At 44.5% G+C, this 25,987-nt stretch overlaps 1 protein-coding gene across 5 annotated transcripts in view; it reads right to left on the reverse strand.

Annotated features, from left to right (window-relative positions):
* The window catches only part of CSMD2 (CUB and Sushi multiple domains 2), a 577,361-nt gene that overhangs the window by 166,435 nt on the left and 384,939 nt on the right, over positions 1-25,987 (reverse strand). For all 5 annotated transcript variants that reach the window (XM_088791016.1, XM_088791015.1, XM_088791014.1 and 2 more), the window contains 5 exons: positions 23,780-23,995; positions 22,171-22,359; positions 17,034-17,203; positions 4,258-4,414; positions 2,270-2,461 (listed from right to left, as the gene is read on the reverse strand). In XM_088791016.1, the coding sequence (XP_088647142.1) occupies positions 2,270-2,461; positions 4,258-4,414; positions 17,034-17,203; positions 22,171-22,359; positions 23,780-23,995 (924 nt within the window). The remainder of the gene's footprint in view (positions 1-2,269; positions 2,462-4,257; positions 4,415-17,033; positions 17,204-22,170; positions 22,360-23,779; positions 23,996-25,987) is intronic.

Consider the following 25,987-nt stretch of genomic DNA (forward strand, 5'->3'; position numbering starts at 1 on the left):
GCCCCATGGCTTGATGTGGGACCACTAAGGCAGGGGTGGGGGAGGGGCTGTCTGCCAGTAAGGCTGCTCATGAGACCAGATCCTTTGCTCAGGTCTCACTGTGAGTCCTCCCTCTGTGGTGCTATTGAGATGGGAGATGTCAACCTGATTGAAAGAAGCAGAGCTGAATGCGCCTGAGGCAGGGAGCAGGGTGTGGGGGAGACGATGAACGCTAAGTGGTGGGGAGGAAGCTGCCTGGCCTCACAAATAGAGGAGGAACCTAGAAAGACAGCAGGACATATTCCATGTCCTTGGCTAGAGCGTCTTTCCATCGTCCAGATTGGAGGAGCCCTTTTTGCTTTCCAGAGAGTGAGCGTTTGAAGGAGCAGCACTGGGAGCATTTGCTCATGGATACACTGCTTCTTTTCTCAGGGCTCACTTTATCCGAGGCCTGGCAGGTGGCAGGAGGGGCCAAGTGGCCAGCCTGCAGCGCGTTCACAGTCAGACCGGCAGACTCTTCCTGGCGCTCTCCCTTCTCGCATTCTAGAGTGTTGGCTGCGTCCTTTGGGCTGCAGCACACACTCATCATTGAAGAAAATATCTGGGTGTTTCCAGTTATAGTAGTCACTCCTGACAGACCGTCATAGAGTCCACAACAACATGACACGTAGAGAAATACACACACAGAATCCCAAATACACAGCCTCACTCCCCTCAGCGGGGCCTGCGGGAGCCTCCGTGGGGAAGGCCTCTGAGTGTCAGAGTATACATACTCTTGCTGGCACTGCTGGAGTGGATACTGGAAGTTCAGTCCAACTGGCAAATTTGATATTCAAAAGAACCTTACAGTGAATGCTTTCTGCAAAGCAAGTAATTGTCTTACGCTGTGAATCATCGTCTCCTTCACATTTCGCTTGCTCTGGCTTGCCTACGGCATTATACCGCTGTCAGTTTATGCACGTGTCTCCCTCACTGGCCTGGGATCTGCACTCCTCTGTACTCCTAGGGCCTAGCACAGGCCTGGCACATGAATGAGAGAAGGGGAGAAAAACTGGATGCAGGGAGAAAGGGAAGGGGCATGACTGCAGATCGAGTCAGCCTTAAACACAGACAGAGTGGAAGACTCTAGAGGCTACTGGAGCCCACTATCCTGGTGTATCCATTCAGACATAAAATCCCTGCCTTTAGACACTCTGTTGTATCAGTGTTGAAGACCCTGCTAAAATGGAGTTGTCTAGGGGAAGAGATGATGGGCTGTTAACATTTCCCACCATGCTGGTTCACACCTTCAGCCCCTATATCTGCTCAGGCTAGACAGCTCACCTCCCCACCCGACATCCCTGTTGGTGAGTTCTTACCCAGCCTTCCAAGTCTCAATTGAAATATCACCTCCTGTGCAAAACTTTCTCAAACCTCCTGTACACTTTGCATATAACTCTTATTACAGAGCTTATCTTGTATTATTAATGTTCTGTTTATGTGTTTATTCTCCCTGCTAGAATATGGGCTCCCCAAGGGCAGGGAAAATGCTTTTGTTCTTTCTTTTTGTATTTCTCTTCCCCTGCACGTACCCAAACATGCACGGGCACCAAATCTGGCCCATAGCATTTGGCACGCACTTAAACGTTTTCCCAGTAGGTGTTCTGTTCTTATAAGATTGGCCAGTGCTGCACAGACACATTGCGATTGTGGGACATGGGGAAGGGGATGGAGAGAGGGGAAGGCCTGGCGTTTGGGGACGGGGAAGCAGGACAAAACATTGCTGTGGGAGTCCTGATCAGCAGGAAGGGTAACACGTGCAGTGAGGTGGGTGGTGAGAGATGCAAGGCCAGACAGACAGAATGACGGGTGTTGCCTATTTCACACTTCTGTCTTGGACCAGACTTGTCTTGTTCTGTGACACATAGATAAAGCTTCCAGAGAGCCTCTGCTGACATTCTGGAAGCACCACAGGCTTAAGAAAATGCCAGTTCATTATTGTATTCCTTTTTTAAGAGTGAGATAGATAATCGTTCATGATCTTACTCGTTCTTTCAACATTTGCTCAGAAAAGGGAGCACGCGGCCCATTTTGCCTATAGAGAAACTGAGGCCCAGAGTGAGCTGGAGACTCATCTGAGCCTTGGTGTTTGTTCAAGGAACCCCTGGAACCCAGGCAAAAGCTCTACCTCTTCCTTTCTAATCGACTCTCCTCCCTCTCCTCTCTCACCAGCATTACACTTCTGAGGGCATGGCTTCGCTCTGGTCCCACCTGCTAAGGATGCGACAAGGGTAAACAAGAGGCCTCCTACCAACACAGGTCGGGAGAGGCCGGTCCCAGGTTCTGCGCTCTCCACTCAGACACAGCAGTTCCTCACTGCCCCGCAGGCTGTACCCAGGGTCACAGCTGAAGGACACAGAGCTCCCTGCAAAATGGCCTCCGTCATGAACCTTGTAGCCAAACTGGGGGGTTCCTGGGTCCTCACATTTGATGAGTTCAAAACCTGGTGAAGAGAGAAGAGGTAGGGTGAGTAAGACCTGCTGTGGCAGAAACCACACTCCCTCAAAACCCATTTCCTCGAGGGAGCTGACCAGCCCTGTGCCTCCACGTTCTGATGGACTCAGGGCTCAGGGGCCGCCATTTTGCTGTGCTTGGGTGAGGGTGTATTACAGCGTATTCGCTGCCCCATTGCTGTATGTAAATGATTTCAGTTATTTCTGCCAGGACAGCTTTTAACAGTTTTCAGGCACAGGGTCTGAATTTTCTATTTCTTTTGTTTGACCTCCTAACATTTTGTTGGTGGGAGCTGTTTGTTCAATTTTGCTCACTGAGACAATCTGATGGGATAGTGTAATATGGAAAAGTCTCTTCAAATGTATGTTTCAAACCTCAATTATATCCTGCTTAAATACACTCTATTGAAAAAGGCTGCAGAAGGAAACCGTCGCAGAGTTCATACAGAGCTTGTATTATATGGTGCCTCACCTGGGTTATCTCTCATTTGTTATTCACAAGCGTCTTATAGGGAGGTGTAATTATCTACATTTTACAACTGAGAACATCGACTTAGAAAGGTTAAATAAATTGTTCCAAAGTCACACAATCTCAGATGACAGAAATAGAATTTGAAAATGACTCTATTAATACTGCTCCCCTGACCCGCCTGCTGTAACAGGCACCAATCCCTCCACCAGACATCCTGCAGCCCAGGTGAGAGGGATCTTTTGTAGACTCATTGGATTTGTTTTCTCTAATAGATTTACTGAGAAGGAATTCATATACTAAGCATTCACCCATCTAAAGTGTATAATTCAGTGCCTTTAGTCCATTTGCAGGGTTGTGCGCCTGTCAAGACAATCAACGTCAGGACATTTTCATTACCTCAAAAGGAAGCCGCATCCACATTTCCCCCCAACTCCCTCAGCCCTGGGCAACCACCAGTTTTCTTCCCGTCTCTATGGATTTGCCTACTCTGGGCAGCTCACATAAATGGATCACATAATACGTGGTCTTTTGTGACTGGCTTCTGTCACTGAGCATAATGTTTTCGAGGTTCACCCATGTTGAAACATGAGTCAGAAGTTCATCCCTTTTTATGGACAAACAATATGCCATTGTATGGATGGATATACACATTTTGTTTAGCCATTCATCAGTTGATGGATACTCACTAGATTTTAAAATAACCTATAAAAGCAATTTTTTTTTTTTGTATTTACTGGGCAAGAAGAAACTCAAATAAATGAATAAATGGTCATGAAACCAAAGTATGGGAGGTCATCCCAAGTACCCCAGGGAACTGCATACAAACTGGGGTGCTTTCCATTTTCAAACTCCCAGGACTAAAGGAGAGAGTTAAAACCATGAAAAAAAGAGGGAAAAGAATCAAGACTCAACTCTTTAGGGAGCAGTAAAAAAACGAACATAATTATACATTAGTGTTTGCATTTTTTACATCTGGCTGTAGCTGAATATTATTTTATAAATGCCACGATTAACAAAGGCTGTTTTTGGTGGCTTTAATTAAAGGCTCGGCATTTATAATTTTTAAAGTATTAGTGAGTGAAAGATATGCTGTCAACTCAATTAACCGCAAGTTTCAACCACAGAGCTTTCTGCCAAGTGGCAGCTTATCCAAATCGTAGGCACAGTGTCTTAGCGGAATCAACCAGGTACGCATGCGCCAGTTAGAGCAAAGGAAGCCTGCTTGGTGATGGACGATGTCCCAGAGCCCAACCTCCCTGCTTGTGGAACTAGGAAAAGCCTGACTTATCGTCTAGAGATGCAAGAAAGACTTACTGGAAAACTGTAGCTCAAAGCCCTTGCTGGTATTCTCTGCATCGGTGATGAAATCAAGCCACAGGCTGCTGGATGTGCTGTTCAAAGTCACCCCCACCATCTCCGAGTGGCTGAACACTCCCAGCAAACGGGCGGAGTTGTTGTTACCATCATAGACCTGAACACAGGAGAGACCCCAACCCAACGTCATCAGCATGGCCTTATTTCGAACAACAGCTTCTCACCCCACAGCCCACACTCCTAGAGTTTAGCACTGAGAACTGTCAGAGAGGTACTGAGTCATCAGATACAAGGGAGATGGCAGAGTGGACCTAGCAACAGAGTGAGTTATCGGCCCCTCTCGTTTCCACTTGGTGGCAGTTCGGTGCCCAGCCCATCTCAGGTTGAATCTGGTCTCTAGGAAACTGGTTGCTGCTGTAACCTTTCCAGTGGAGATCTGCTCTTGTCTCCTCAACCCCCATATGGCACCAGCTTACTCTTCAGCAGCCTGGGGAGGCCAGGTTAGGGCCGCCTGACTGCCCAAGCCATCTGTTTCTGCAGACAGGAATGCTGAAAGCATTCGCCATCTCTGCATCGCTAAACACTCAATCCATGAGACAATCATCCTCCTGCCGGAACCCACCTCTCTGTGGTATTGATCTTGACCACTGTGCTGGACATGGTCCCTGGGATCCAGGTCGGATGGAGTTAAGATGACCAGCGTGTCCCGGTGCCTTTCCCTTCCCCAAGCTCAGCCTCTACCCCTTCCCTCCTAAAATGAGGGCCTGCTGGGCTTGCCAGGGGTGGAACCGTGCAGGCATCTGGCTCTGCTGACTCCCATCTGTGCCCTGAACTTCTGAGAACCAGCAAAGTCAACAATCATCAGAATAATGAACTGACTCCCTTGGTTTCGAGGTTGCTGCTCCTTTCCAGATAATTGTACAAATAACAACAGAAGTTGTGATTGAGTGAAGGACCCCCTGGTGCTTTGGTAAATATCAAAGATGGGATCTATGGGTGGGTGATGAATATTTGTGCATGGCACAGGATGTGGTGCCAGCTGCCAGCAAATTGGAACAATATTTCCATTCTACTATTTATGAAGCAAAGCCTTCTAAAAGCAGCCATCCTTCAAGCTAACGGTGCTGTATATTACAGAGGTTTGTTTAGGCCCCCGGGAGCCTCAAGTTTCCTCAAGTCTGTCTATGTGCAATTGCTTTATATCACTGATAGACTGAGAGAATTCCAGAGTTCCAACAGACAGAGAGGGCACCAGTTCAAAGAGTTTAGCCCACGGCCGCACCTGAATTGTTATAAAAATATTTGTACCCATTAAAACATATATTGGGATTAATTAAGGCATTGATCATTAATGCTTGCTGACATCACAATAAGAGAGACAACCAGATATCATGCGCTTCTGGATGGAAGCTGTACCATTCCTACGGAGTCATTTTGCTGGGAAAAAACAAACCGACAAAAAACAAACCTGAACCAGATCAAGTAACTTACAGGAAATACAGAGGACCACATGAAATGACACTCTGGGAATGTGCTCAGTAAAATCCAGAATGTGAAAAATTCCACTGGACAAACGACCCGATTTCTTCAACAAATACATTATAAGTGAGGGAAAAAAAGAGAAGGAGGTAAAAACCTATAGATTAAGAACCACATGAGGCAACTAATTCAATGTGTAGACTTTATTTGGGTCCTGATTCAAATAAACTATAAATTTTAAAAATATTATGACATTTATGAGATAATTGGAAACTTGAACAGTCACTGGATATATAATGGTATTAAGAAACTGTTGTTAATTAATAAAAGTATAATGGGAACAAGATTTTCTCCTTAATTTCAAAGCATAATTCATCCTAATTGTTAAGAACAAAAAATGTTCTTACTGTGTCATTATGATAAAATATTCATTGCAGAAAACTTGTAAAACAGAAAAGCACAAAGGAAATAAAGCAACTTTCAGCACGCATAACATTTTGGTGACTGTCTCTCTAGGCTTGTTTTATGCATCTCTTTCCACACATATATATGTATATACATATACGAGGTTGGACAATTAAGTTCACAAACTTGTTGCAATGATGTTGCTAACCTTTTTTGATATCAGAGGGATTATTCATTATGAATCGGTACCAACTGGACAAACAGTTAACCAAGTTTACTATTTGGAAGTGCTCAAAAGGCTGAGTGAAAAGGTTAGACGACCTGAACTTTTCGCCAACAATTCATGGCTCTTGCATCAGGACAATGCACCAGCTCACACAGAACTGTCTGTGAGGGAGTTTTTAGCCAGTAAACAAATAACTGTATTGGAACACCCTCCCTACTCACCTGATCTGGCCCCCAGTGACTTCTTTCTTCACCCAAAGATAAAGGAAATATTGAAAGGAAGACATTTTGATGACATTCAGGACATCAAGAGTAATACAATGACAGCTCTGACGGCCAGTCCAGAAAAAGATTTCCAAAATTGCTTTGAAGGGTGGACTAGGTGCTGGCGTCGGTGCATAGCTTCCCAAGGGGAGTACTTCAAAGGTGACCATAGTGATACTCAGCAATGTAGCTCTTTTTCTAGCTAGGATGAGTTTGCGAACTTAATTATCTTACCTCATATATTTATTTATTTATTTATAAATACAAGATCAAACTACAGATACTATATGGTAACTGTTCTTTTGCTTCATATAATGTGCATATTTTTAAAATCATTAAATATTTTTCCCCAGCAGCAGTTAAATAGCTGCAGGAATTTCCATCATAAAATTAACCCATCCCCCCAATATAATTATTCATACATCACTGTCCAGAACATATGTGCCCTAGCACATAAGAGGCACTCAATAAATGTATGATAAATAAATAAACAAACCAATGTTATCTTCTGGTACTTTTGTCCTGGATTTATTTTGGCACAAGATATAAGATTTCACCTTTTATCCCTGGTTGATTAGCCATTTAACCAAACCTTATTTATAAACATTTCATTCAACACCAAATTTAAATCCACCACTATCACATATATAGTTATTTTAATTTGGTTTTGTTTGTTAACTTTCTATTCTAGTGCATTCATCTATTTATCTATTCTTCTGCATGACCCACACTGTTTTAATTATTGTATCTTTATAATACAAATACTTAGGATGGCAAGTCCTCCCTCATTTGTCTGCTTTTAACTTAAAAAAATATTCTCACATATTTACTCCTCTGGATAAACTTGAGAAGAATGTTTTCAAATTAAAAGCAACGACAACCCTCCTCAAAGGAAAAAAAAGTCGCAAAAAACTTGTGTAATTCTGATTAACATTAAATGTGCAAATTGATTAGAGAAAAATACATTTATATGATATTAAATTGTCCTATCCATATACACAGAGTCTAACTGTGTATCAAGTTGTCCACTGAATCAAGTTGTCTTTTAAGTCTCTCAGTAAAATTCTGTATTTATTTCTGGGTATTTTTATATTTTTGATTGCTATTGGGAGTTTGGTCTTTGCATATACTTATTTCCTAACAGAATGGAAATAGACAAAATTGCTTGTCTGTAAGAAAATTGCTTTGACAGTCTAGTTCATCATTATGTACAGGTAATGGGAATGTATCCCTGAGAAATCCAGGAGAATCCAGGCACATCTATTACATCTCAGCTTCCTTTTTCCCCCCTCTATTAGATATTTTTCTTTTTTCAGCTTTGTTGAGGTATAACTGACAAATAAAAGTTGTATATAATTGAAGAAGAGACAATACTCACTAACTCATTTTATGAGGCCAACATTACCCCGATACCAAAACCTGGTAAGGACAACACAAAAAAAGAAAACTACACACCAATATCTCTGATGAATACAGATGTGAAAATCCTAAACAAAATTCTAGCAAATCGAATGAAACAATACGTTAAAAAGATTATTCATCACGACCAAGTGGGGTTCATCCCAGGGGCACAGGATGGTTCAACATACGCAAATCCATCAATGTGATACATCACATAAACAAAATAAAGGACAAAAATCATATGATTATATCAATTGATGCAGAAAAAGCGTTTGACAAGATACAACCTCTATTTATGATTAAAACACTTAATAAAATAGGTATAGAAGGAAAATACCTTAACATAACAGAGGCCATATATGACAAACTATCAACTAATATCATAATTAATGGTGAAAAACTGAAGCCCTTTGCTATATATTCAGGAACATGACAGAGCTGTTCCCTATCACCTCTGTTTTTCAACATAGTGTTGGAAGTCCTTGCCAGAGCAATCAGGCAAGACAAAGAAATAAAAGGCATCCAAATTGGGAATGAAGAAGTTAAATTGTCATTCTTTGCAGGTGACATGATGCTATATATAGAAAACCCTAAAGACTCCACCAAAAAGCTATTAGAAACAATCAACGAATACAGTAAATTTGCCGGCTACAAAATCAACGTACAAGAGTCCATTGCATTCCTATATACTAACAATGAGATCTCAGAAAAAGAAATAAAAAAACCCAACAATTCCTTTTGTAATTGCAACAAAAAGAGTACCTAGGAATAAACTTAACCAAGGATGTGAAAGACCTATATGCTGAAAACTATAAGACAGTTTTAAAAGAAATTGAAGAAGACACAAAGAAATGGAAAGACATTCCGTGCTCATGGATTGAAAGAATCAACATAGTTAAAATGACCTTATTACCCAAAGCAAAATACATATTTAATGCAATCACCATCAAAATTCCAATTGCATTTTTTAAAGAAATAGAACAAAAAAATCATCAGATTTGTATGGAACCACAAAAGACCCTGAATAGCCAAAGCAATCCTAAGAAACAAGAACAATGCTGGAGGTATCACACTCCCTGGCTTTAGCTTGTACTACAGGGCAATAATAATCAAAACAGCACAGTATTGGCAGAAAAACAGACACACAGACCAACGGAATAGAATTGAGAACACAGAAATAAACCCACATAAATATGGACAGATAATTTTTGACAAAGAAGGAAAAAACATAAAATGGAGAAAAGACAGCCTCTTCAATAATTGGTGCTGGGAAAATTGGATAGCCACGTGCAAAAGAATGAAACTGGACTGCTATCTGTCACCATGTACCAAAATTAATTCAAAATGGATCAAAGACTTAAGCATAAGACCTGACACAATAAACTGCATAGAAGAAAACATAGGTACTAAACTTATGGACCTTGGGTTCAAAGAGCATTTTATGACTTTGACTCCAAAGGCAAGGGAAGTAAAAGCTAAAATAAACGAATGGGACTATATGAAACTTAAAAGCTTCTGCAGAGCAAAAAAAAACCATTGACAAAATAAAGAGGCAACCAACTGAATGGGAGAAGATTTTTGCAAACAGTGCCTCCGATAAGGGGCTAATATCCAAAATACACAAGGTACTCATGAAACTCAACTCCAAAAAAACAAACAACACAATTGAAAAATGGGCAGAGGACCTGAAGAGACATTTCTCCAAAGAGGACATACAAATGGCAAATAGACATATGAAAAAATGCTCAACATCACTAATCATCAGAGAAATGCAAATAAAAACCACAATGAGATATCACCTCACCCCAGTCAGAATGGCTATCATCAACAAGACAAATAGTAACAAGTGTTGGATGGGCTATGGAGAAAAAGGAACCCTCATACACTGTTGGTGGGAATGCAGACTGGTGCAGCCGTTATGGAAGGCAGTGTGGAGGTTCCTCAAAAAATTACGAATAGAATTACCATATGACCCAGCAGTCCCTCTCCTGGGTATCTACCCAAAGAATCTGAAAACATTTACACATAAAGACAAGTGTGCTCCAATGTTCATTGCAGCTTTATTTACGGTCGCCAAGACATGGAAACAACCTAAATGTCCTTCGATAGATGAATGGATAAAGAAGTTGTGGTATATATATACCATGGAATACACCATGGTATATATATACACAATGGTGGTAAGAAAAGATGAAATAGTACAATTTGTGACAACATGGATGGATCTTGAGATTATAATGCTAAGCGAAATAAGTCAGACAGAAAAAGTAGAGAACCATATGATTTCACTGATACGTGGTATATAAACCGAAAACAAAAGAACAGGACAAACAACGAAAGAACAAAAACTCATAAACATAGACAATAGTTTAGGGGTTACCAGAGGGTAAGGGGGGAGAGGGGAGTAGGGCTCTAGAAGAGGGTAAACAGGGTCTAATATATGGCGATGGAAAGAGAACTGACTTTGGGTGGTGAACACACAATGTGAGATATAATGTATTACAGAATTGTACACATGAAATCTATGTAACTTTACTAACAATTGTCACCCCAATAAACTTAAAAAAATAAAAATAAAGAAATGCATAGTTTTTTACACACAGTGACAAACAATGTGAACATTCCTACAAACACTGCTGTATGTGTACTTGCACACATGCATTTGAGTTTCTCTAGGGCATACATCTAGAACGGAAGAGCTGGGAAGGCACATTTTCAACTTTGTTACATATTGCCAGATTGCTTTCCGAAGAGTAATACTGATTTAATCTCACTAACAGCCTACGACAGTTCTCATTGCATTATATCCTTGCCAACCCTTGGTATTTTCAGGCATTCAATTTTTCTTCCAGTTTGATGGGTGTGAAATAGTATCTCATTTTAATTTGTACATCTCTGATTATCATTGAGGTTGAGCATCTTTGAGTATGTTTATCAGCAATCCTACTTTTCTGTGAATTGCCTGTTCATATCTTTTGCTGATCCATGAACATAAAACCTCCCTGCACTTATTTTAATGTCCTTCAAAATAAAGTTTTATTTTCTCAGTAAAGATTACGCACATTTTTGTTAGGCTTATTCCTAGCTGTCTTGTACTTTTGTTTCTGTTATGAATGAGATCTTTTTTCCTGATTATGTTCTAATTAGTTATAGAAACGCCAGCAGCTTTGCTGAATTGTCTTATTGGTTCTGATAGGTTATCAGTTGATTCTTTTGTATTTTCTGAGTAAGAGACATTTTATTTATTTATTTATTTAGAGACATTTTATGTATTCTTTTCTAATTTTTATTGTTTCTTTTTTTAAAAAAGGATTTTTATTAAAATATAGGTTACATACAATGTTATATTAGTTTCAGGTGCACATCACAGTTATTCAACATTTACAGACCTAAAAAAGTGACCACCATGATAAGTCCAGCCACCATCTGACACCATACCATGCTGTCACAATATTATTGACTATATTCCCCATGCTGTACATTGCATCCCCAAGACTTATTAGTTTCTTTTTTCTTTTTGGGGGGTATAATTGTAGTGGCTTCGAGCTGCAGTATAATGTTGACTACTATTGTGATAGTAGAACTACTGGTCTTATTATCCTGCCTTTACTGGGAATCCTTAGGAAGTTTTGGCATTAAGAATAATGTTTGCTATAGGTGTCGGTGGAAACTTTTTATCAGATTAAGAAAGTTCTGTTGATAGGTATATGAGATACTTTTAAAATTCATGAATGAGTATTAAATTTCATTACATGATGTTTTGGGGTACACTGGAGGATCATGTATTTTTCTCTTCTGTTTATAAGGATATTATGTTGAACCCCATCAGCTTGCTAATATTCAATCAGTGTTGACCTACAAAAACGGCAATTTCATAGAGTTTGCCCAAGAAACAACATTATGAGCTTTGCTAATGTTGACACATCCTCACATTCCTGGAACCAACCCCACTTGTCAGTTTTGTATTAATACTCAGCTGGATTTAATACATTGTATTTAGGATTTTTAGATCTACGATCATAGGTGAGACTAGCCTAATAGTTTGTGTTCCTTGCTGCCCTCATTCAGTTTGATATCAGTGTTTCCACTTGTTCCTCATTTAAATAAAGTGAGTTGGGAGATAGATCCTAATTTTTCTCTTTTCTGAGACAGTTTGGTTATTTCAGGGATTAACTGTCCTTTGAAGTTTTGTTAGCTTACCTGTAGAACAGTTTAAGCCTGGGGCCTTTGGGAGAGGATATGGCGGAATTCCAATTTACTGGTTTATTCAATTTTTTTTTCTTAATGTTAGTACTTTTATCCATAAAAAATTCCATTTCATCTAAGCTTTCAGATATCTTGGCTTATAGTTGTTCCTAATTATTTTCTTATTATTTTCATAATCTCTACTATATCTATGACTATGCTCCTTTTTCATCCTTAATATTATATATTTATGCCTTCTTTATTCCTTGATCAGTCCTGCCAATTTGTCTGTTTTATTAAAGTTTTCAAATAAAAATTGCTATTTTGATAATTGCTATTTTTCAAATTTTTAGTGATTTTTGCTTTTATCTTTTCTTCTTTTTAAAAAAATAAATTTTATTGTTCAATTACAGTTGACATACAATATTATATTAGTTTCAGGTACACAATATAGTCATTAGACACTTTAAAAATTATGACATGATCACCACGATAAACCTAGTACCTATCTGACATAGTTATTACAATATATTGCCTATATTCTTTACGCTATACTTTACATTCCTATGACTATTTTTTGTTTTTTTATTAGTTTCAGGTATACAAAGCTATGTAATAGTTAAAGTATCTTTCTCCTACTTTCTTTGGATTTATTCTGCTATATTATTCAAGCTACCTAAATCCTTATTTATTTTTAACCTAGGTGATATGCCAGAGACTAAGAGCGGTATATTAAAATCTTCCACAATCACTGTAACTTTATTAAATTTTTTTACATTTCTGCAGTTTTTATTTAATTTATTCATGCTATGTTATTTGGCATATAAAGTTTTACTAGGGTTTGAGTGTACACTTTATTAATATAAAAGAATCCTCTTTTTCATTTCCTTATGAGATGTGGGAGAAGCTCTCTAATTTATCTTATAATAAACTGATTTCATTTTTCTGTGGTTTACCATTTTCTGTTCATTGCCTCCATTCCATTTTTTTAATTGGATGATCACATTTTTCATCTCTATTCAATCTTTCCTCATCTTGGATTGCTGTTTTCATTATTGCCTATTTTTGTGTCATAACTATAATATTCTCTCAAACCTTGTTAAGAATACAAATTAGAAGCTTTTAAAGTTTTCTTTTTTTCTTTGTTGCTTAGAGAGGGGCAGTTAGTCTTGACTCCTCAGACAGGTCTCCTTCTTCTGATCTACTGAATATTTACACATATCCAGTTAATTTTCTTGTTGGCACACCATTTCAAAGGAGGAATAAAAATGGAGAATGGAAATATCCAGTAGTCTCTAAGGGTGAGCTGTGTGTGTGCGTGTGCATGTGTATGTGTGTGTGTGTGAGAGAGAAAGAGAGAGAGAGAGAAAGAGAGAGAAAGAGAGAGAGAGAGAGAGAGAGAGAGAGAGAGAGAGAGAGAGAGAGAGAGATCATGGAAGCCTCTTTTCTAACGAGCCTGACCACTCTTATTAGGCACCATCCATGGCACTGCCCTGTCTTATCTGGCTTGTCAACCAAAGCCAAATGAAATGCAGAATGTCACGCTGAGAGGGTACCATGGCTCTGTGTGGTCTCTTGGACCTATGTAGTTCACTTCCAGAGGGGCTGGTGGGATTGAGATCTGGTCGTTGCCAACTATCCTGTGGTGTGTCCTTGGCTCTAAATTCTGCTGCTCAAAGCTACGTGGTCTTAAATGCATTTTTCTCCTTCAGGTTTCTCACACCAATCCACAGGCAGGATTTCGCATCCCTGTGTGAATTGTAGTTTGATCAGGTCCTCTCTCAATCTGGACCCTTTTCTGGGTATTTTATTTGCCAGAAATTCCTTTACGTTGTATATGAAAGGCACCCTTGCCTAATTTCCAGGGCCGAGATCACATTCCCCTGTTTTCATGTCACTGTAGGCATTTTCGTGGGAACCTGCTGACAATGCAGCTATACATGTGCTTCACTGGCCACCTTGAACCGAAAGTTGTCATTTAAAGGCCCTTCCTGTCTTGTTGATGTTAGAGGCCAAAAGAAATCAGGTGGTGCTGAGAGACGAGCTGGAGTATGGAGTATGGATTTTACAGTAAGGCATTTGCAGTTATCAAAGACAAGGAACAGATCAGGGGTCCCAAAGGCAAGAAAACAGTCATTTCATGGGTCAGAAATACAAGCGTCTATAGAAGGTCTGGAGGATTGGTCAGATGCACAAAATATTGTATCTTGGGCAACACGTAGGTGGGAGGAGGTGACAGGTCTCCTTGGTCAGGCACTCGGGTGTGCACTGGGGCTGCTTTGGAGGATCAGGAAAATCCTCAGGGTTAGGAATATGCCAGTGTTCTGGCCGATGGGCCAATCGCACCGGGCAAAGGCCAGAGGTCCCTGGAGGTGACTGATGGCCTGGGCTCCTCCTGCACACATTTGTGCTGAGACAGACTGAGTGACAAGTTCACACAGCAGTGCTGCTGCCGCTGACGGCGGTGGCCGGGGGTTCTGAGTCCTATTTGGGAAACTATAACTGGGAGCTTCTTTTAGTTCTGAAACAGTTCTGAACCTATTCGTGTCCCAGGGCCTCCCTCAGAAGGGCAAGGAGGCCTGAGGAGAAGCGTTAGAACAGGGAGGGGCTACATGATACCACCCGATCTCCCTGGGTGCCTTGCCCTCCTTTCCCAATGGGCCTGGTTCTGTACAAGCTCTGCTGATCACAGGGTCCCGCGATGGCCTTTCAGCCAGGTCAGAGCCACAGCCCAACCTTCTGAAAGATGCTAGAGGCCTAGACACAGGAGGAAGACGTTCTTCAATCAGGTTGAGCACAGTATTAGAAAGCTGGGTGGCAGGCCAGCTGGGCAGGTGGCTGTTGAGACAAAGTCTGAAGCCTGGGAAGATCCCCCTAAGGAACATAGGAATCCATCCCTCTTTTCCTGCAGCCCTGAAGGGCTACCTAAGGCCCAGTGTCTCGCATGAGCCCTCCCTGACCTCTGACCTGGGTTGTACGGCCCATGTCCCCCCTTCTTCCTCTGAGTGTCTCCAAAAGTCTCTTGTCTATTACTAAGCTGCTCACTGGATGCTGCGGCAGAACCTCCAGTGTAGTGGGTGTGCACACCTGTTAGCTATGTCTTAGGTGCTACTCTGAATCCCACCCTCGTGAGGATTCTCAGGGACTAGCTGTATTCTGTTGGGACCGCCAGCAACACAGGAGCCCTTCTGCTTGTCCCATTAGGGCACACGCATAGAACCGCTGCTCATGCCCCCTTCAAAACTAGAACATGATAAGTTGTGCCTCAAATATGTCCCTTGTTTCTGAAGGGTTAACAACAGGCTTCAGCCAAGAAAGCCTGTGCATTGCCCACCTTTTACCAGTTCCAGCCCCTGAGGAGGGGCGGTGACTGGCCCTGCGGTCCCTGGCCATATCACCCGAGGCTCTGCTGATCACGAACAAATGGATGGAGAGAAGGGAGGTCCAGGGGGCTGCCCGAAGACACGGCCCTTAGAAAGGATGAAGTCCTGCCTACGGCACGCTTAGAGGAAGATGCACGCTGTTGTCCTTGTGTCGGGGGCGCTCAGAGGGTGGACAATAGCGCTTAAGAAGCCAACGCTAGAGCTCCATCCCCACTGGGTCACTTGGCCGTAATCTGCTCTACTTCAGGCATACTGAGCTCCAAACAGTCAGCTCATGAGGAGTCATCTACGTGGGTTCAAGGATAATTAGGTAAGAGTGAGAGATGCCTTCCAAACACGCACACACACACTCACCGCCCCCCACCCCCCCGGAGAACGCATGCCCCAGAGGGTGGGTCAGGAGTATCAGCTGCACATAAAAAGAACAGTACATTCACATCTAGAGAGAGTCCTTAGGGATGTGGGTTATTTAATGGTTTCTCTTTGGATTTCCAGAGCAATAGCCTCTGGTTGTTTCTAATGTCAAGACTTCTCTGACTACAGGGAATAAAACTGCATTAGAATGAGCTAAAATAAGTTTCTTGGCCTAAGATGAAAATGGACAGGCTCTGTGTGACTTTCCTTATAATCCATTTTAATAAGGCAGCTCTTTGATAAATTCTCCAGAGTCATCCCCTTGATTGCACACATCACATGTTATTGGAGACGCACACTTAATCACACAAAGAAACACAAGTCATATGTATGCTCGGTGTCTTAACGACGTCCTTTCCCGAAGTTTATAATCCAAGTCCTATCATTTCTTTCTTACACAGATTTTGAACCTATTTTCTTTAATCCCACTGCCACACAGAGGCTACCACCAGACACATGAAAGCTACTAAAATAGCCTACTAATTGACCGAAACATACTCAAAACATACACAAGTGCACACACACACAATACGAGACACGTATGCATAGACACCGATCCCAAAACCAAATACATAGACACAGATTCACACACATGTGGAAACATATGTATAAAAGTATCTATATTCACGAACATATCTACACAAGTTCACACACACACACACACACACACACACGCACACACATACATTCTATGAGCTCTACATTATCCAGGTTGATGGTCAGAGTTCCCAGTGGAAAACCTGATCCACTGGCCACTCCCACTGAATTTATTATTATTACTTTTTATGCAGTCAACCCATACTCACTCACATATGTATTTGAGAGTAGTCAGCGCCTAAGCAAACTCTAAAGCCGCATTACTGGGCACTCACACACCTTTGTCTTTTAGGTTCTCACTTTCTCCCAGGTGAGTGAGGACAATATCTTGGGAATCAGGAGGGAAGATGAAAATATGAGTGAGTGCTGGCCACACTTTCGCACACTGTAACATATATACGCTAAGAAATCTATCAGTGTTACCTTGAGGACATCTCCTTCAGAGAGTTCAAATGCCCTGGCTTTGAGCTGAATCCCCTTTCCCGGCTGGGTCTGGATGGAGTAGATGCATTCGTGGTTGTTATTGTAGTTCACAGGAAAATTGGGGGACAGCAAAGTGCCCTGAGTGCCCGTGACTGAATTCCCACACTCAGCTGGAAAGAGAATCATAATAACCATAGATTAACCCCCATTAGCTACATCCAGAAAACAAGTCACAGAGTTGGAGAACTTTACAAAGATGAAAAGCTGTTTGCCTCTCTTAACTGCTAACATGCCTGTTTATCTGTCCATTTGTCTGCTTGTCTATAGGACTGCTTATCAAAGGTTTTTTTTTTTTTTTTTTTTTGTTTTTTTTTAAACATCTGCTCACCTATAGTTCTGCTTGGTTTCTTTTCCTCTCTCATTGTGTTTGTCTGTCTGTCTTCTGCAGAAACAGAAACAAACCCACTAGGAACCCTTTACGTTCACAGCGTTCAGAAGCAGCCATTCCCCACACCTGTTCAGACAGTATCATAGCAACAGAAAAGATTGAGGATTGTGTCAGGGGAGGATGGTGGCAGCCAAGTGAGGAGAGATGAAGCCTTTCAGTTTTGGAGGATAGAAACTAAGAGGGGACAAGATCGCATAATAATTGCTGGCATCTTCCCAGCTTCACAAGGATCATTTCAGTCACTAGTCATGACAAGCAACTCCATAGGTGGGCAGAGTCACCATCCCTGTTGTAAAGATAAAGAACCTAGTACGTCACAGTTTAGATCCAGTCTCTCAATTCATGAAGAGGAGGGGGCTGAGAACCTCTTGGTCCTGGAATGGAGGCTCTGGGGAAAGTTCTAGCGTGACCCACTGAAACCCTGTTTCTTTCAACAGCTAATGAATTCACACCCTCCTCTCAAAACCTGTTTCTTCTCCGCCAGAATTAGTCATTCTTTCCGCATTGTTCCCATAACTTTATTTATAGCAGTTATCACATTTTACTTGAGGTATTTCTGTCTCCTCCACTGCACTGAGAATCTTCTAGGGCCTGGTATTAACTCTATGTCCACAACACCCACTCAGTCCCTGGGCAGGGCGGCCATCAGGATGAAAGGGAAAGGGGAAGCAGCTGAGTGGCAGGACGTGGGCTGGAGCCCCCTGCGATGGGCTTTCTAGGCTCTTTAATAGTTGTGAAGCCTCCTGTCTTCCCTGTACCACAGCACCTACAATACTGCACCCCGATTACTGGTGACTTGCCTGTATCCCCCACCCAAGCTGGGAGTTACTTGAGGATAATGTCACGCTTAATGAATCTGTGAATTGCCAAGGCTTAGGCCAGATCACCTTTGAAATAAATATTTGCCAAAGGAATGAATGAATATAGAGTACACTGACCTCAGAAGACGTACAGTCCTAAAAACCATTAGGTTCTGGAAGGAAGTCAAATACAAGTCCAGACAGCAGGCCCATTACTCGTCTGGACGTTTGGGGAGTTGGGAGCATGTGTTGAGTCTTTGAGGTTGATGGAGCTTGCTTTCTCTAAACCGTCCCTCAGTGCCCCTCTTCTAGGCACAGCCCTTGGCTGGAAGCACCCTGTGGTCAATCAAGGGGCCATGGATTTGACTACACATTCAACCCGAATTACCCTAAACCTGGAGTGTACTTGGCTCAAGTAGTGCAGATGGAGCATGTGACACAGGAACACTCAGAACTGAGCCTCTCAGATGTGCCCTTCTGTGTTCTCTGGTCCCCAAGGCTGCTCCTTAGACCTTTGAAGTCAGTGACCATGTCCCACCATCAAGCCCCAACTTTTTCAACGGGCCCTTCTCCCTGGGCTCTTTCCAGTGCAGAATCAGCTTTAGTTTCCTAAGACTTGACAGAAGTCATTCCTACTGACTGAATGTCCGGAGGCAGACAGAAAAGTTACAGCAACTCTCTGAACTCCGGTCTCTTCACCTGCCTCCATCTGTACGCTAATACCGTCCTTAAGACTATGGAAAACATGCATGAGATTTGACGACAAAATGGTGAAGATGTGGGGAGTGGTTAGCACATCAGAGGCCCTCCGCAGGTGTTATTCCTCCTTTCTCTCCTCATTGATCCCAAGTAAATCTATGCGGCTAATCTTCTTCCATCTGGAGCCTTAACTGCCCGTGCTCTGGGACTGGCAGAGAGTGGAGAAGCTTTTGGGAAGCATGTGTTAGCTGTCTGATATTCACAGCACCTTCACAGTTCCTGATGCCTCTTGCCCTCTGCCGAGTTCCTAAAAGTTGGTTTCCCTTAACCATGGGCTGGGGCATATTATTGGACCCCACGGCTTTCTGGCCCCTGGTTTTCAGCACAATAGGTATATGCCCATCTCTGCCCCAGGATGACCCTCTCCTCTTCCCCACATCTTTATGAAGAGGCAACCGGGGTTGATGGCCTTAGATGGGGCCAGTTCTTGGCCAATCACCAGGTCCTGACTCCCTGCCAGGGTATCAGGGAGGGTACAGGAGGTAGAGAGACATGGCGTTTGCTTCTGGGAGAGTTTCCAAAGTAACAGGGGAGGTGAGCAGATGCACTGAAAAGCCAAACACAAGCATAAATGGAAACAAATAAATGTTCCAGAGGAACAAACAGCCCTACGCCCAGGAAAGTGCTGCTGCTGGCTCAGTCATCTATGACTTCTGTCCACCCCATCAGAAGAGGGCTCATTAAGGGCAGAGGCTGCATCTTAGCCGTCAGTCAGGAGCTCCCGAGGCAAAGGGTTAGGTCTTCTCTATCACACTGGGGCTCCCAAGGACAGGGCCGTGTCTCCTGCTGCAGACTGGGTCTCCTGGGGTCAGGACTATCTCTTCCACATCAAGTTCAAGGGTCCCTGAGGACAGGGGCTGTGTCACCCCATCACACCGTGACTTAGAGCCCAGGGATATTCATCTCCTTCTCAGCTGGGAATGTTCCCGGAAACACTGTGTGGGCTAAGTCATTCAATTTACACCTGCAGTGCATGTGGGAACTGCGAGCCTTCCCCAGTGGGCATCTCCATCAGGCCTCCAGCTCGAGGTTCTGTGGCAGGGCTGGTGGTCATTAGAGGTGATTGCAATTGCTGTGTGTTATTAATAACACGTGAAACAGAAGACAAATGTAATAATGAAAATATTGTGAGGTGTCATGAACAAACAGCAACTGGAATAATACGTTAAAGAATGAGTTTACGTCATGAGATCAATGTGGCAAAAGCCTAAGGAGTGTGTGCGTCTGTGGTCCTGGATAATCCATTCAGGGAAAATGGTCCCCAGAACCACTGAGCTGAAGATATTTTCCCAGAGAAGACAAGAGCTGCGAGCAGCCAGATACAAACTGAACCTCCACAGGGGGAGAATGTATGTGTCTGAATGTGCGCCTTGGGACAGGGGTTTGGATGGTCTGGGGGATGGTTACAGGAGAAAGGACACACCTTAGGAGTATTTAATTGGTCAAACATGGAATTCTGCATCTGTTTGTCTTAACGTTTTCTCTGTGAGATTGTAAAAGGTTATTAGGTATTGGTCGTCGATAAGTAACAATAAAAAGGTTATTGGTAAAATGACGGTAATTATAGGGTACCTCCTGGCTTACTGTAAATGTTGTCATCTGATCTGAAATAAAGTGAGGTGGGTATTGTTATCTCTGTTTTCCAAATGAGGAAGCTGGGGCTGAGGGGTCTGGTGGCCTGCCCAAGATCTACCAGCTGGTGAACGGCAGAGCAGAGACCCAACCTTGAGCTCCTGTGACTGCAGCCTGAGCCCCGCCTATTTTGCCAGCCTGTTTACAACTGTCCTCTGCAGAGTCGCAGGGCTCCATGGCGTTGTCTCGGGCAAGGCTGGCCTCACAGGCCCTTAAGACGCTGGCCCAGTCTCAGTCAGAGCGAGGCTGCTTTTATCTGTTTGGTATATTCAGGTTTTACGTTCTACTTCACTTGAAGCACGAGTTCCTTGGCAAATAGCCAGCATGGCAAGTATGCCACTAATCCTGCCTGTGTTCCGTCCAGTCCCACGGTGCAAATTCTGAGCAAGCAGAGCCGTCAACCTTCTAAATGAAGGACAGCCAGCAATCATCCCCGTTCTCTGCGGTATGACCCTATATCTCCTCACCTCCCAGGCCCGGAGCTCTGAACAGCCTTCTCTAGAGCTCTGGCAACGTGGCAGGCAGGGCCTTGGCTCAGAGGGCTCCCGGTTCCAACTTTCTAACCTCATCGTCGACGGTTCTCCCTGTCACTTGCTCCAGAATGACCTGAGCTGCTCCTGAAATACTGAGCATCCTCACCACACAGGGCCTTGGCACTCCCAGACAGTGGAGGGATTAGCTCCTCGAGTTCCTTGCGCTCTCTGCTAAAATGTTAACTCATTAGCGAGGCCTCTGCTGACCACTCTTTCTAAAAGAGCAACCCTACCTCCAGCACTTTCTCTGCTGACCTTATTTTTCTCTATCGCCCTCAACATTGCCTGCCATACTACATATCTGTGGGTTTACAGCGTACATCCTCCGCCAGCATGTGAGACCACAAGTGGAGAGACTTTCTCTGTTCTGGTCACCTTTGTATCCCCAGCACCCAGAAGCCTGCCTGACATGCAATGAGTGCTCCATAAATGAACCCAACTCTTGCTTCCCTCTCTCCTCCCCAGCTGAATGGATGAAGTCTTTCTAGCGATTCTCAAAAGCTAGCACCCCCATTGGACTAGTGAAAGCACCCTCTACTCCACCAGGCTGGGTCTCTCCACGGGCAAAGGTCATATCTCCTTCCCATAGGTCCACTCAGTGCCCCACCCAGATTTCTCTGCAAGAGAAATCCTAAGCTGTGGCAGTATGTGGTAGGGGTGGGAGGGAAGAGTACAGAAGTCAACTGCATTTGAGTGCCTACTGTGCATCCACTTTACAAAGGTAGGTAAAGCTACAGAACAGCCCATGAATTGGGTCCCGCCATCTTCAGTTTACAGACCATGAGGCTGGAGCAGAAGGAGGTTAGGCCACCCAGGTCCCACTGCAGGTGACTGTACGCTAAGGCAGTCCTCAAACCCAGGCCCGTGGGCCTCTTTGCCTGTGTGCTTTCCACTATCTCATGTCAATTGACTAAAGGTTGGCCCACCCCATTAGTGAAGCAAAATGAAAGCACGTGACCACCTACCAACACACCTTGGCAGAGGCGAACTCCACAGGCGCCGTCTGCCCCCCAGGCACGTGATGCGGGCCGTGCCCTCCAGACGGTACCCGGGGAAGCAGGAGAAGGTCAAGGTGTCGCCTACGCCAAACTGCAAGCCCTTCCGGATGCTGTAGGCAGGGACCTCGGGCTCTTCACAGGGCTCCAAGTCATATTCTGGAAAGGCAGCAGGAGAGTCGGCGTCAGACACAGAAGACAGGAATACACAGACAAAAACACCAGGGGGAAAAGAGCCAGGGGTAAAGACAGACAGAGGACAGAACACGCACACACTGACCCATGACAGGAAACAAGAAGAGAGAGAGCCCGAGAGAAACAGAGGCCGAGAGACAAGCGGTGAGGAGAGGAGCAGGCCACACGGTGTGTTGGGTGGTCTGACCGTGCTCTGACCGAGCAGGGGGAGAGGGTGCAGTGCTTCTCTGGAAACACGCTTCCTAGGAGTATTTCTGAGGTTCCTCAAGACTTGACCCTTCCTCCTCTATTCCATCCATCTCCATATTAACCGCAAGCCTCAGCGCTCGCAGACTCTCCTGCCTCTTTCTCTTAGGGCACCGAACGAGGTAGCCCCAATCAGCAGGGTTCTAGAGGGGCAGAACCTGTGACCCAGCCGAGGGCAACCTACCTGGGGAAAAAGAATCTAAATGCTTCACTCAAAGCTATATCTCAGTGATGCTGGTGGCACTTGAGGCAGATGGCAAGTGTGACAAGGTGCCATGTATGGATGAGGAACCTTCCTCGTACCTCTAGTGGCAGCACAGAAGTGACCATTCCTTGCCCCTGAGGGCATCTCCCTCTGAGACACAGGGCTCTGTGTGGTGAGGAGGAGGCACAGTGGCTGGATATGTCCCATCTGGGAGGCCAGCCCAGGTGCATGGCAGGTGGCTTCTGCTACAGGGGCAGCACGAGCAATGTCCCGCTTCCCAGAGGCCAGATATCTCTTGCCCAACCTGGGTGAGTCCATCTGATATCTCTGCTCCTGGCTGGGAAGGAGGGAACACTGGGGAGCAATGGGACAAGAGGGACAGGGGGACTTGGTACCAGAGGAATGAAGGGTCCCCTTTTCTTCCTGAATGTCAAATTAAAGTTTTCTTTTCAGGATTACTAAACACAGAGATAAACATCTATTACTGTTAAATTAGCATTGAGGAAGAAGCCCCAAAGGAGACAAACACACTCTACTAGGATGCTAACTTCAAACCCTCTTTTTTTTTTTTTTTTTTTGTAAATTTCTGAGGTTGTGAATAGTGGACGTGAGTGGGACCAGGCTAAGAATCTGGAGTTGCCAGGGCAGGAAGGGACTTCTCTGAATTCTTCTTGGTGAACCAGTTGGGTAAGTTCAGAGGGAAACCTAAACACCTTCAAAGAAGCTTCCCCTACACACCTGCTAGCTCCTTCCAAGCCCATTACAGGGAAGCTCGCCCTGGTGTGTAACCCAGCTGTCTTTCGCTGCAGTAGTAAGGTCCCTTCTCCCAGAGACCAGAGAATGGATCAACCTCCATCTGCTAGGAAGACCAGAGGCTGGCAGCAGAGGGACAGGTAGAGTGTCCTTCCCCCAAGGGACCCTCACAAGCTTTACCTGAGAAGGTGATGTTGAATCCTTCATAGGACATTGAGAAGTCGGAGATGAAGCGGACCTGGGCGGTGAAGTTGCCATAGAGCCCAGCGCTGATGGGGGCTGGTAACCGTGAACCCGTCAGCTGCCTCAGGGGTTGGGTGAAACTGCCGTTCTCGGTGATGAGGAGGTAGTCATGGCCACTTTCCAGGTGGAAGGTGTGGAAAGTAAAGAACACACCTGACAAGAGACCAGAAGGGTCAGGGTGATGACGGTGAGACAGCTGAAGCAGCCCCACTGCAAGATGGGATCTGCACGGACATTTCCAATTTCTAACCGTCGATGGGTGTGGAGGTACAAGCACGCACTGATGAGTCCATGTGGGCGAACCTGAGGGCAGGGCCCTGAATGAGCTGCGTCCCGCTGTGGCTCACAGGTCCAGTCAGGGAGAAGCACACCCCTTTACAGGTATCAAAACGGGAAGGGAGATTTACAGCTAGTTCTATGACAATGCTTCCTAGCCTTCACTCACTCACTCACTCACTCACTCACTCAACAAGTATGTGTGTATCTGTGGAGTGCTTTCTATGGGTTAGAACCCAGGGCCAGATAGGTGCAAGGGGATATCCAAGACATGAAACAAGCAGCCACAGTACAGATTGACGATTGCTATAAAGAGCGTAGATCAGACTGCCATGGGGAGCAGCATGGGAAGCGTTTGCAGCAGGAGGAGGGGAGAGTAGGACGCCTCACCAAGGAATGCACATTTGATATGGGCCTTAAAAGGATGCATAGGCATTAATGAGGTAGAAAAGGCATCCCGCACAGGGGGCTGGTGTGTGTAAAGGAGCTGTGGAGTCCAGGGCTCAGAGAACTGCACAGTGTGGCTGAGCACTCAGCAGGAAAAATCTGGAAAGGCAGGTTGGGGCTAGGCCGGGTATTTTTCTGGGGACAATGAGAAGCCATCCTATCCAGAATGGATCAGATTTCAGACTTAGGAAGACGCTGATGGTGGTGAGGAGGATGGAGAGGAGGCAGAGAACAATTAGGATACAGCAGTCATGCCACGGTGAGGGGGTGGGGACTGGCAGAGGGCGTGAGAGCAGGAAGTGGACATGAGGCCTCAGGGAGGGAGAGTGGACAGGAAGAAGAGGCAGTGAGTGCAAAGAAGTGAAAGGGAGCGTCTTGACCTAGAGGACGGTGATGGCTTTCGCTCGGCAGGGTAGGACATACAGGAGGAAGAGAAGGAGTGGAAGGGTAATGGACTTAGCTTTGAACACCCCGTGTTTTTGGCAGCTAAGCAGTGATATAGCTCGTGGGCAACTGGGAGCATAGACGTGGGGTTCAGGATGAAGGCTGGACTACAGAGGTAGGTCTGGGGGTCACCAACAAACAGGCCTTCTTTTCCATGCATCAGCCAGAAGCATGGGCAAGAGGCCCAGAGGAGGGCAGAACGAGAGTCAAAGAAGGGGCAGCATGCAAGCTTGGGGTGGAACGGCATTGAGGAGACAGGGAGGAGGAGGAGCAGTGAGAGGAAGAAAAAGGGAGGTGAGCACTCCCCTGTGGGGGAGGGCTAAGAGCACTAAATAAAAACAATAATATTCATTAACATGTGAGCACTACATGTTTGTGAGTTACTGTCCTATGTGTGTTAGTGGCCCTGTAATTGGCCCCTATCCTTTGGAAGGGAAGATATGAAAACTCATTTAATCCTGCCAATGACCCAATGACATGGGTACAATTATTTTCAACTCCATTTTACACCTGAAGGAAACCGAGGCATAAAGAGATGAAAGTCATGTGTCCAAGGTCACCCAGCTAGTAGGTGGGGGAGCTGAGCTGGGAAGTGGGGCAATCTGACTGCAGAGGCTGTGCAGTAATGGGCTGCCCGACACTGCTTCTCCCGCTACAGAAAGTGAGCAGGTATGAGGGGTCAGGTGGTGAGAAAGGTTATGGGGCAGCACGCTCACCCACAAGTGCATGTGCCCATGAGGATACGTGCCCTGGATGTGCCCGGGCAGGAACTTGGGCACACCAGGGGTGCGGGACCCACTTATTCAAAGTCCACGGGCCACCAGCAGGGCATCGCCTGGGAGCTTGTTAGAAATGCAGAATCTCGGCCTCCACCGCAGCCCTTGTGAATCAGAATCTGCATGCGACCAAGAGCCCTAGGTGATTTGTAGGCACATAAAAGTATGAGAAATACTTCTCAAGATAATTACATGTTTTTGA

Source organism: Rhinolophus sinicus, chromosome 14 (assembly GCF_057876585.1).
Source record: "Rhinolophus sinicus isolate RSI-liver-muscle chromosome 14, RSI-T2T, whole genome shotgun sequence".
NCBI classification, from domain to species: domain Eukaryota; kingdom Metazoa; phylum Chordata; class Mammalia; order Chiroptera; family Rhinolophidae; genus Rhinolophus; species Rhinolophus sinicus.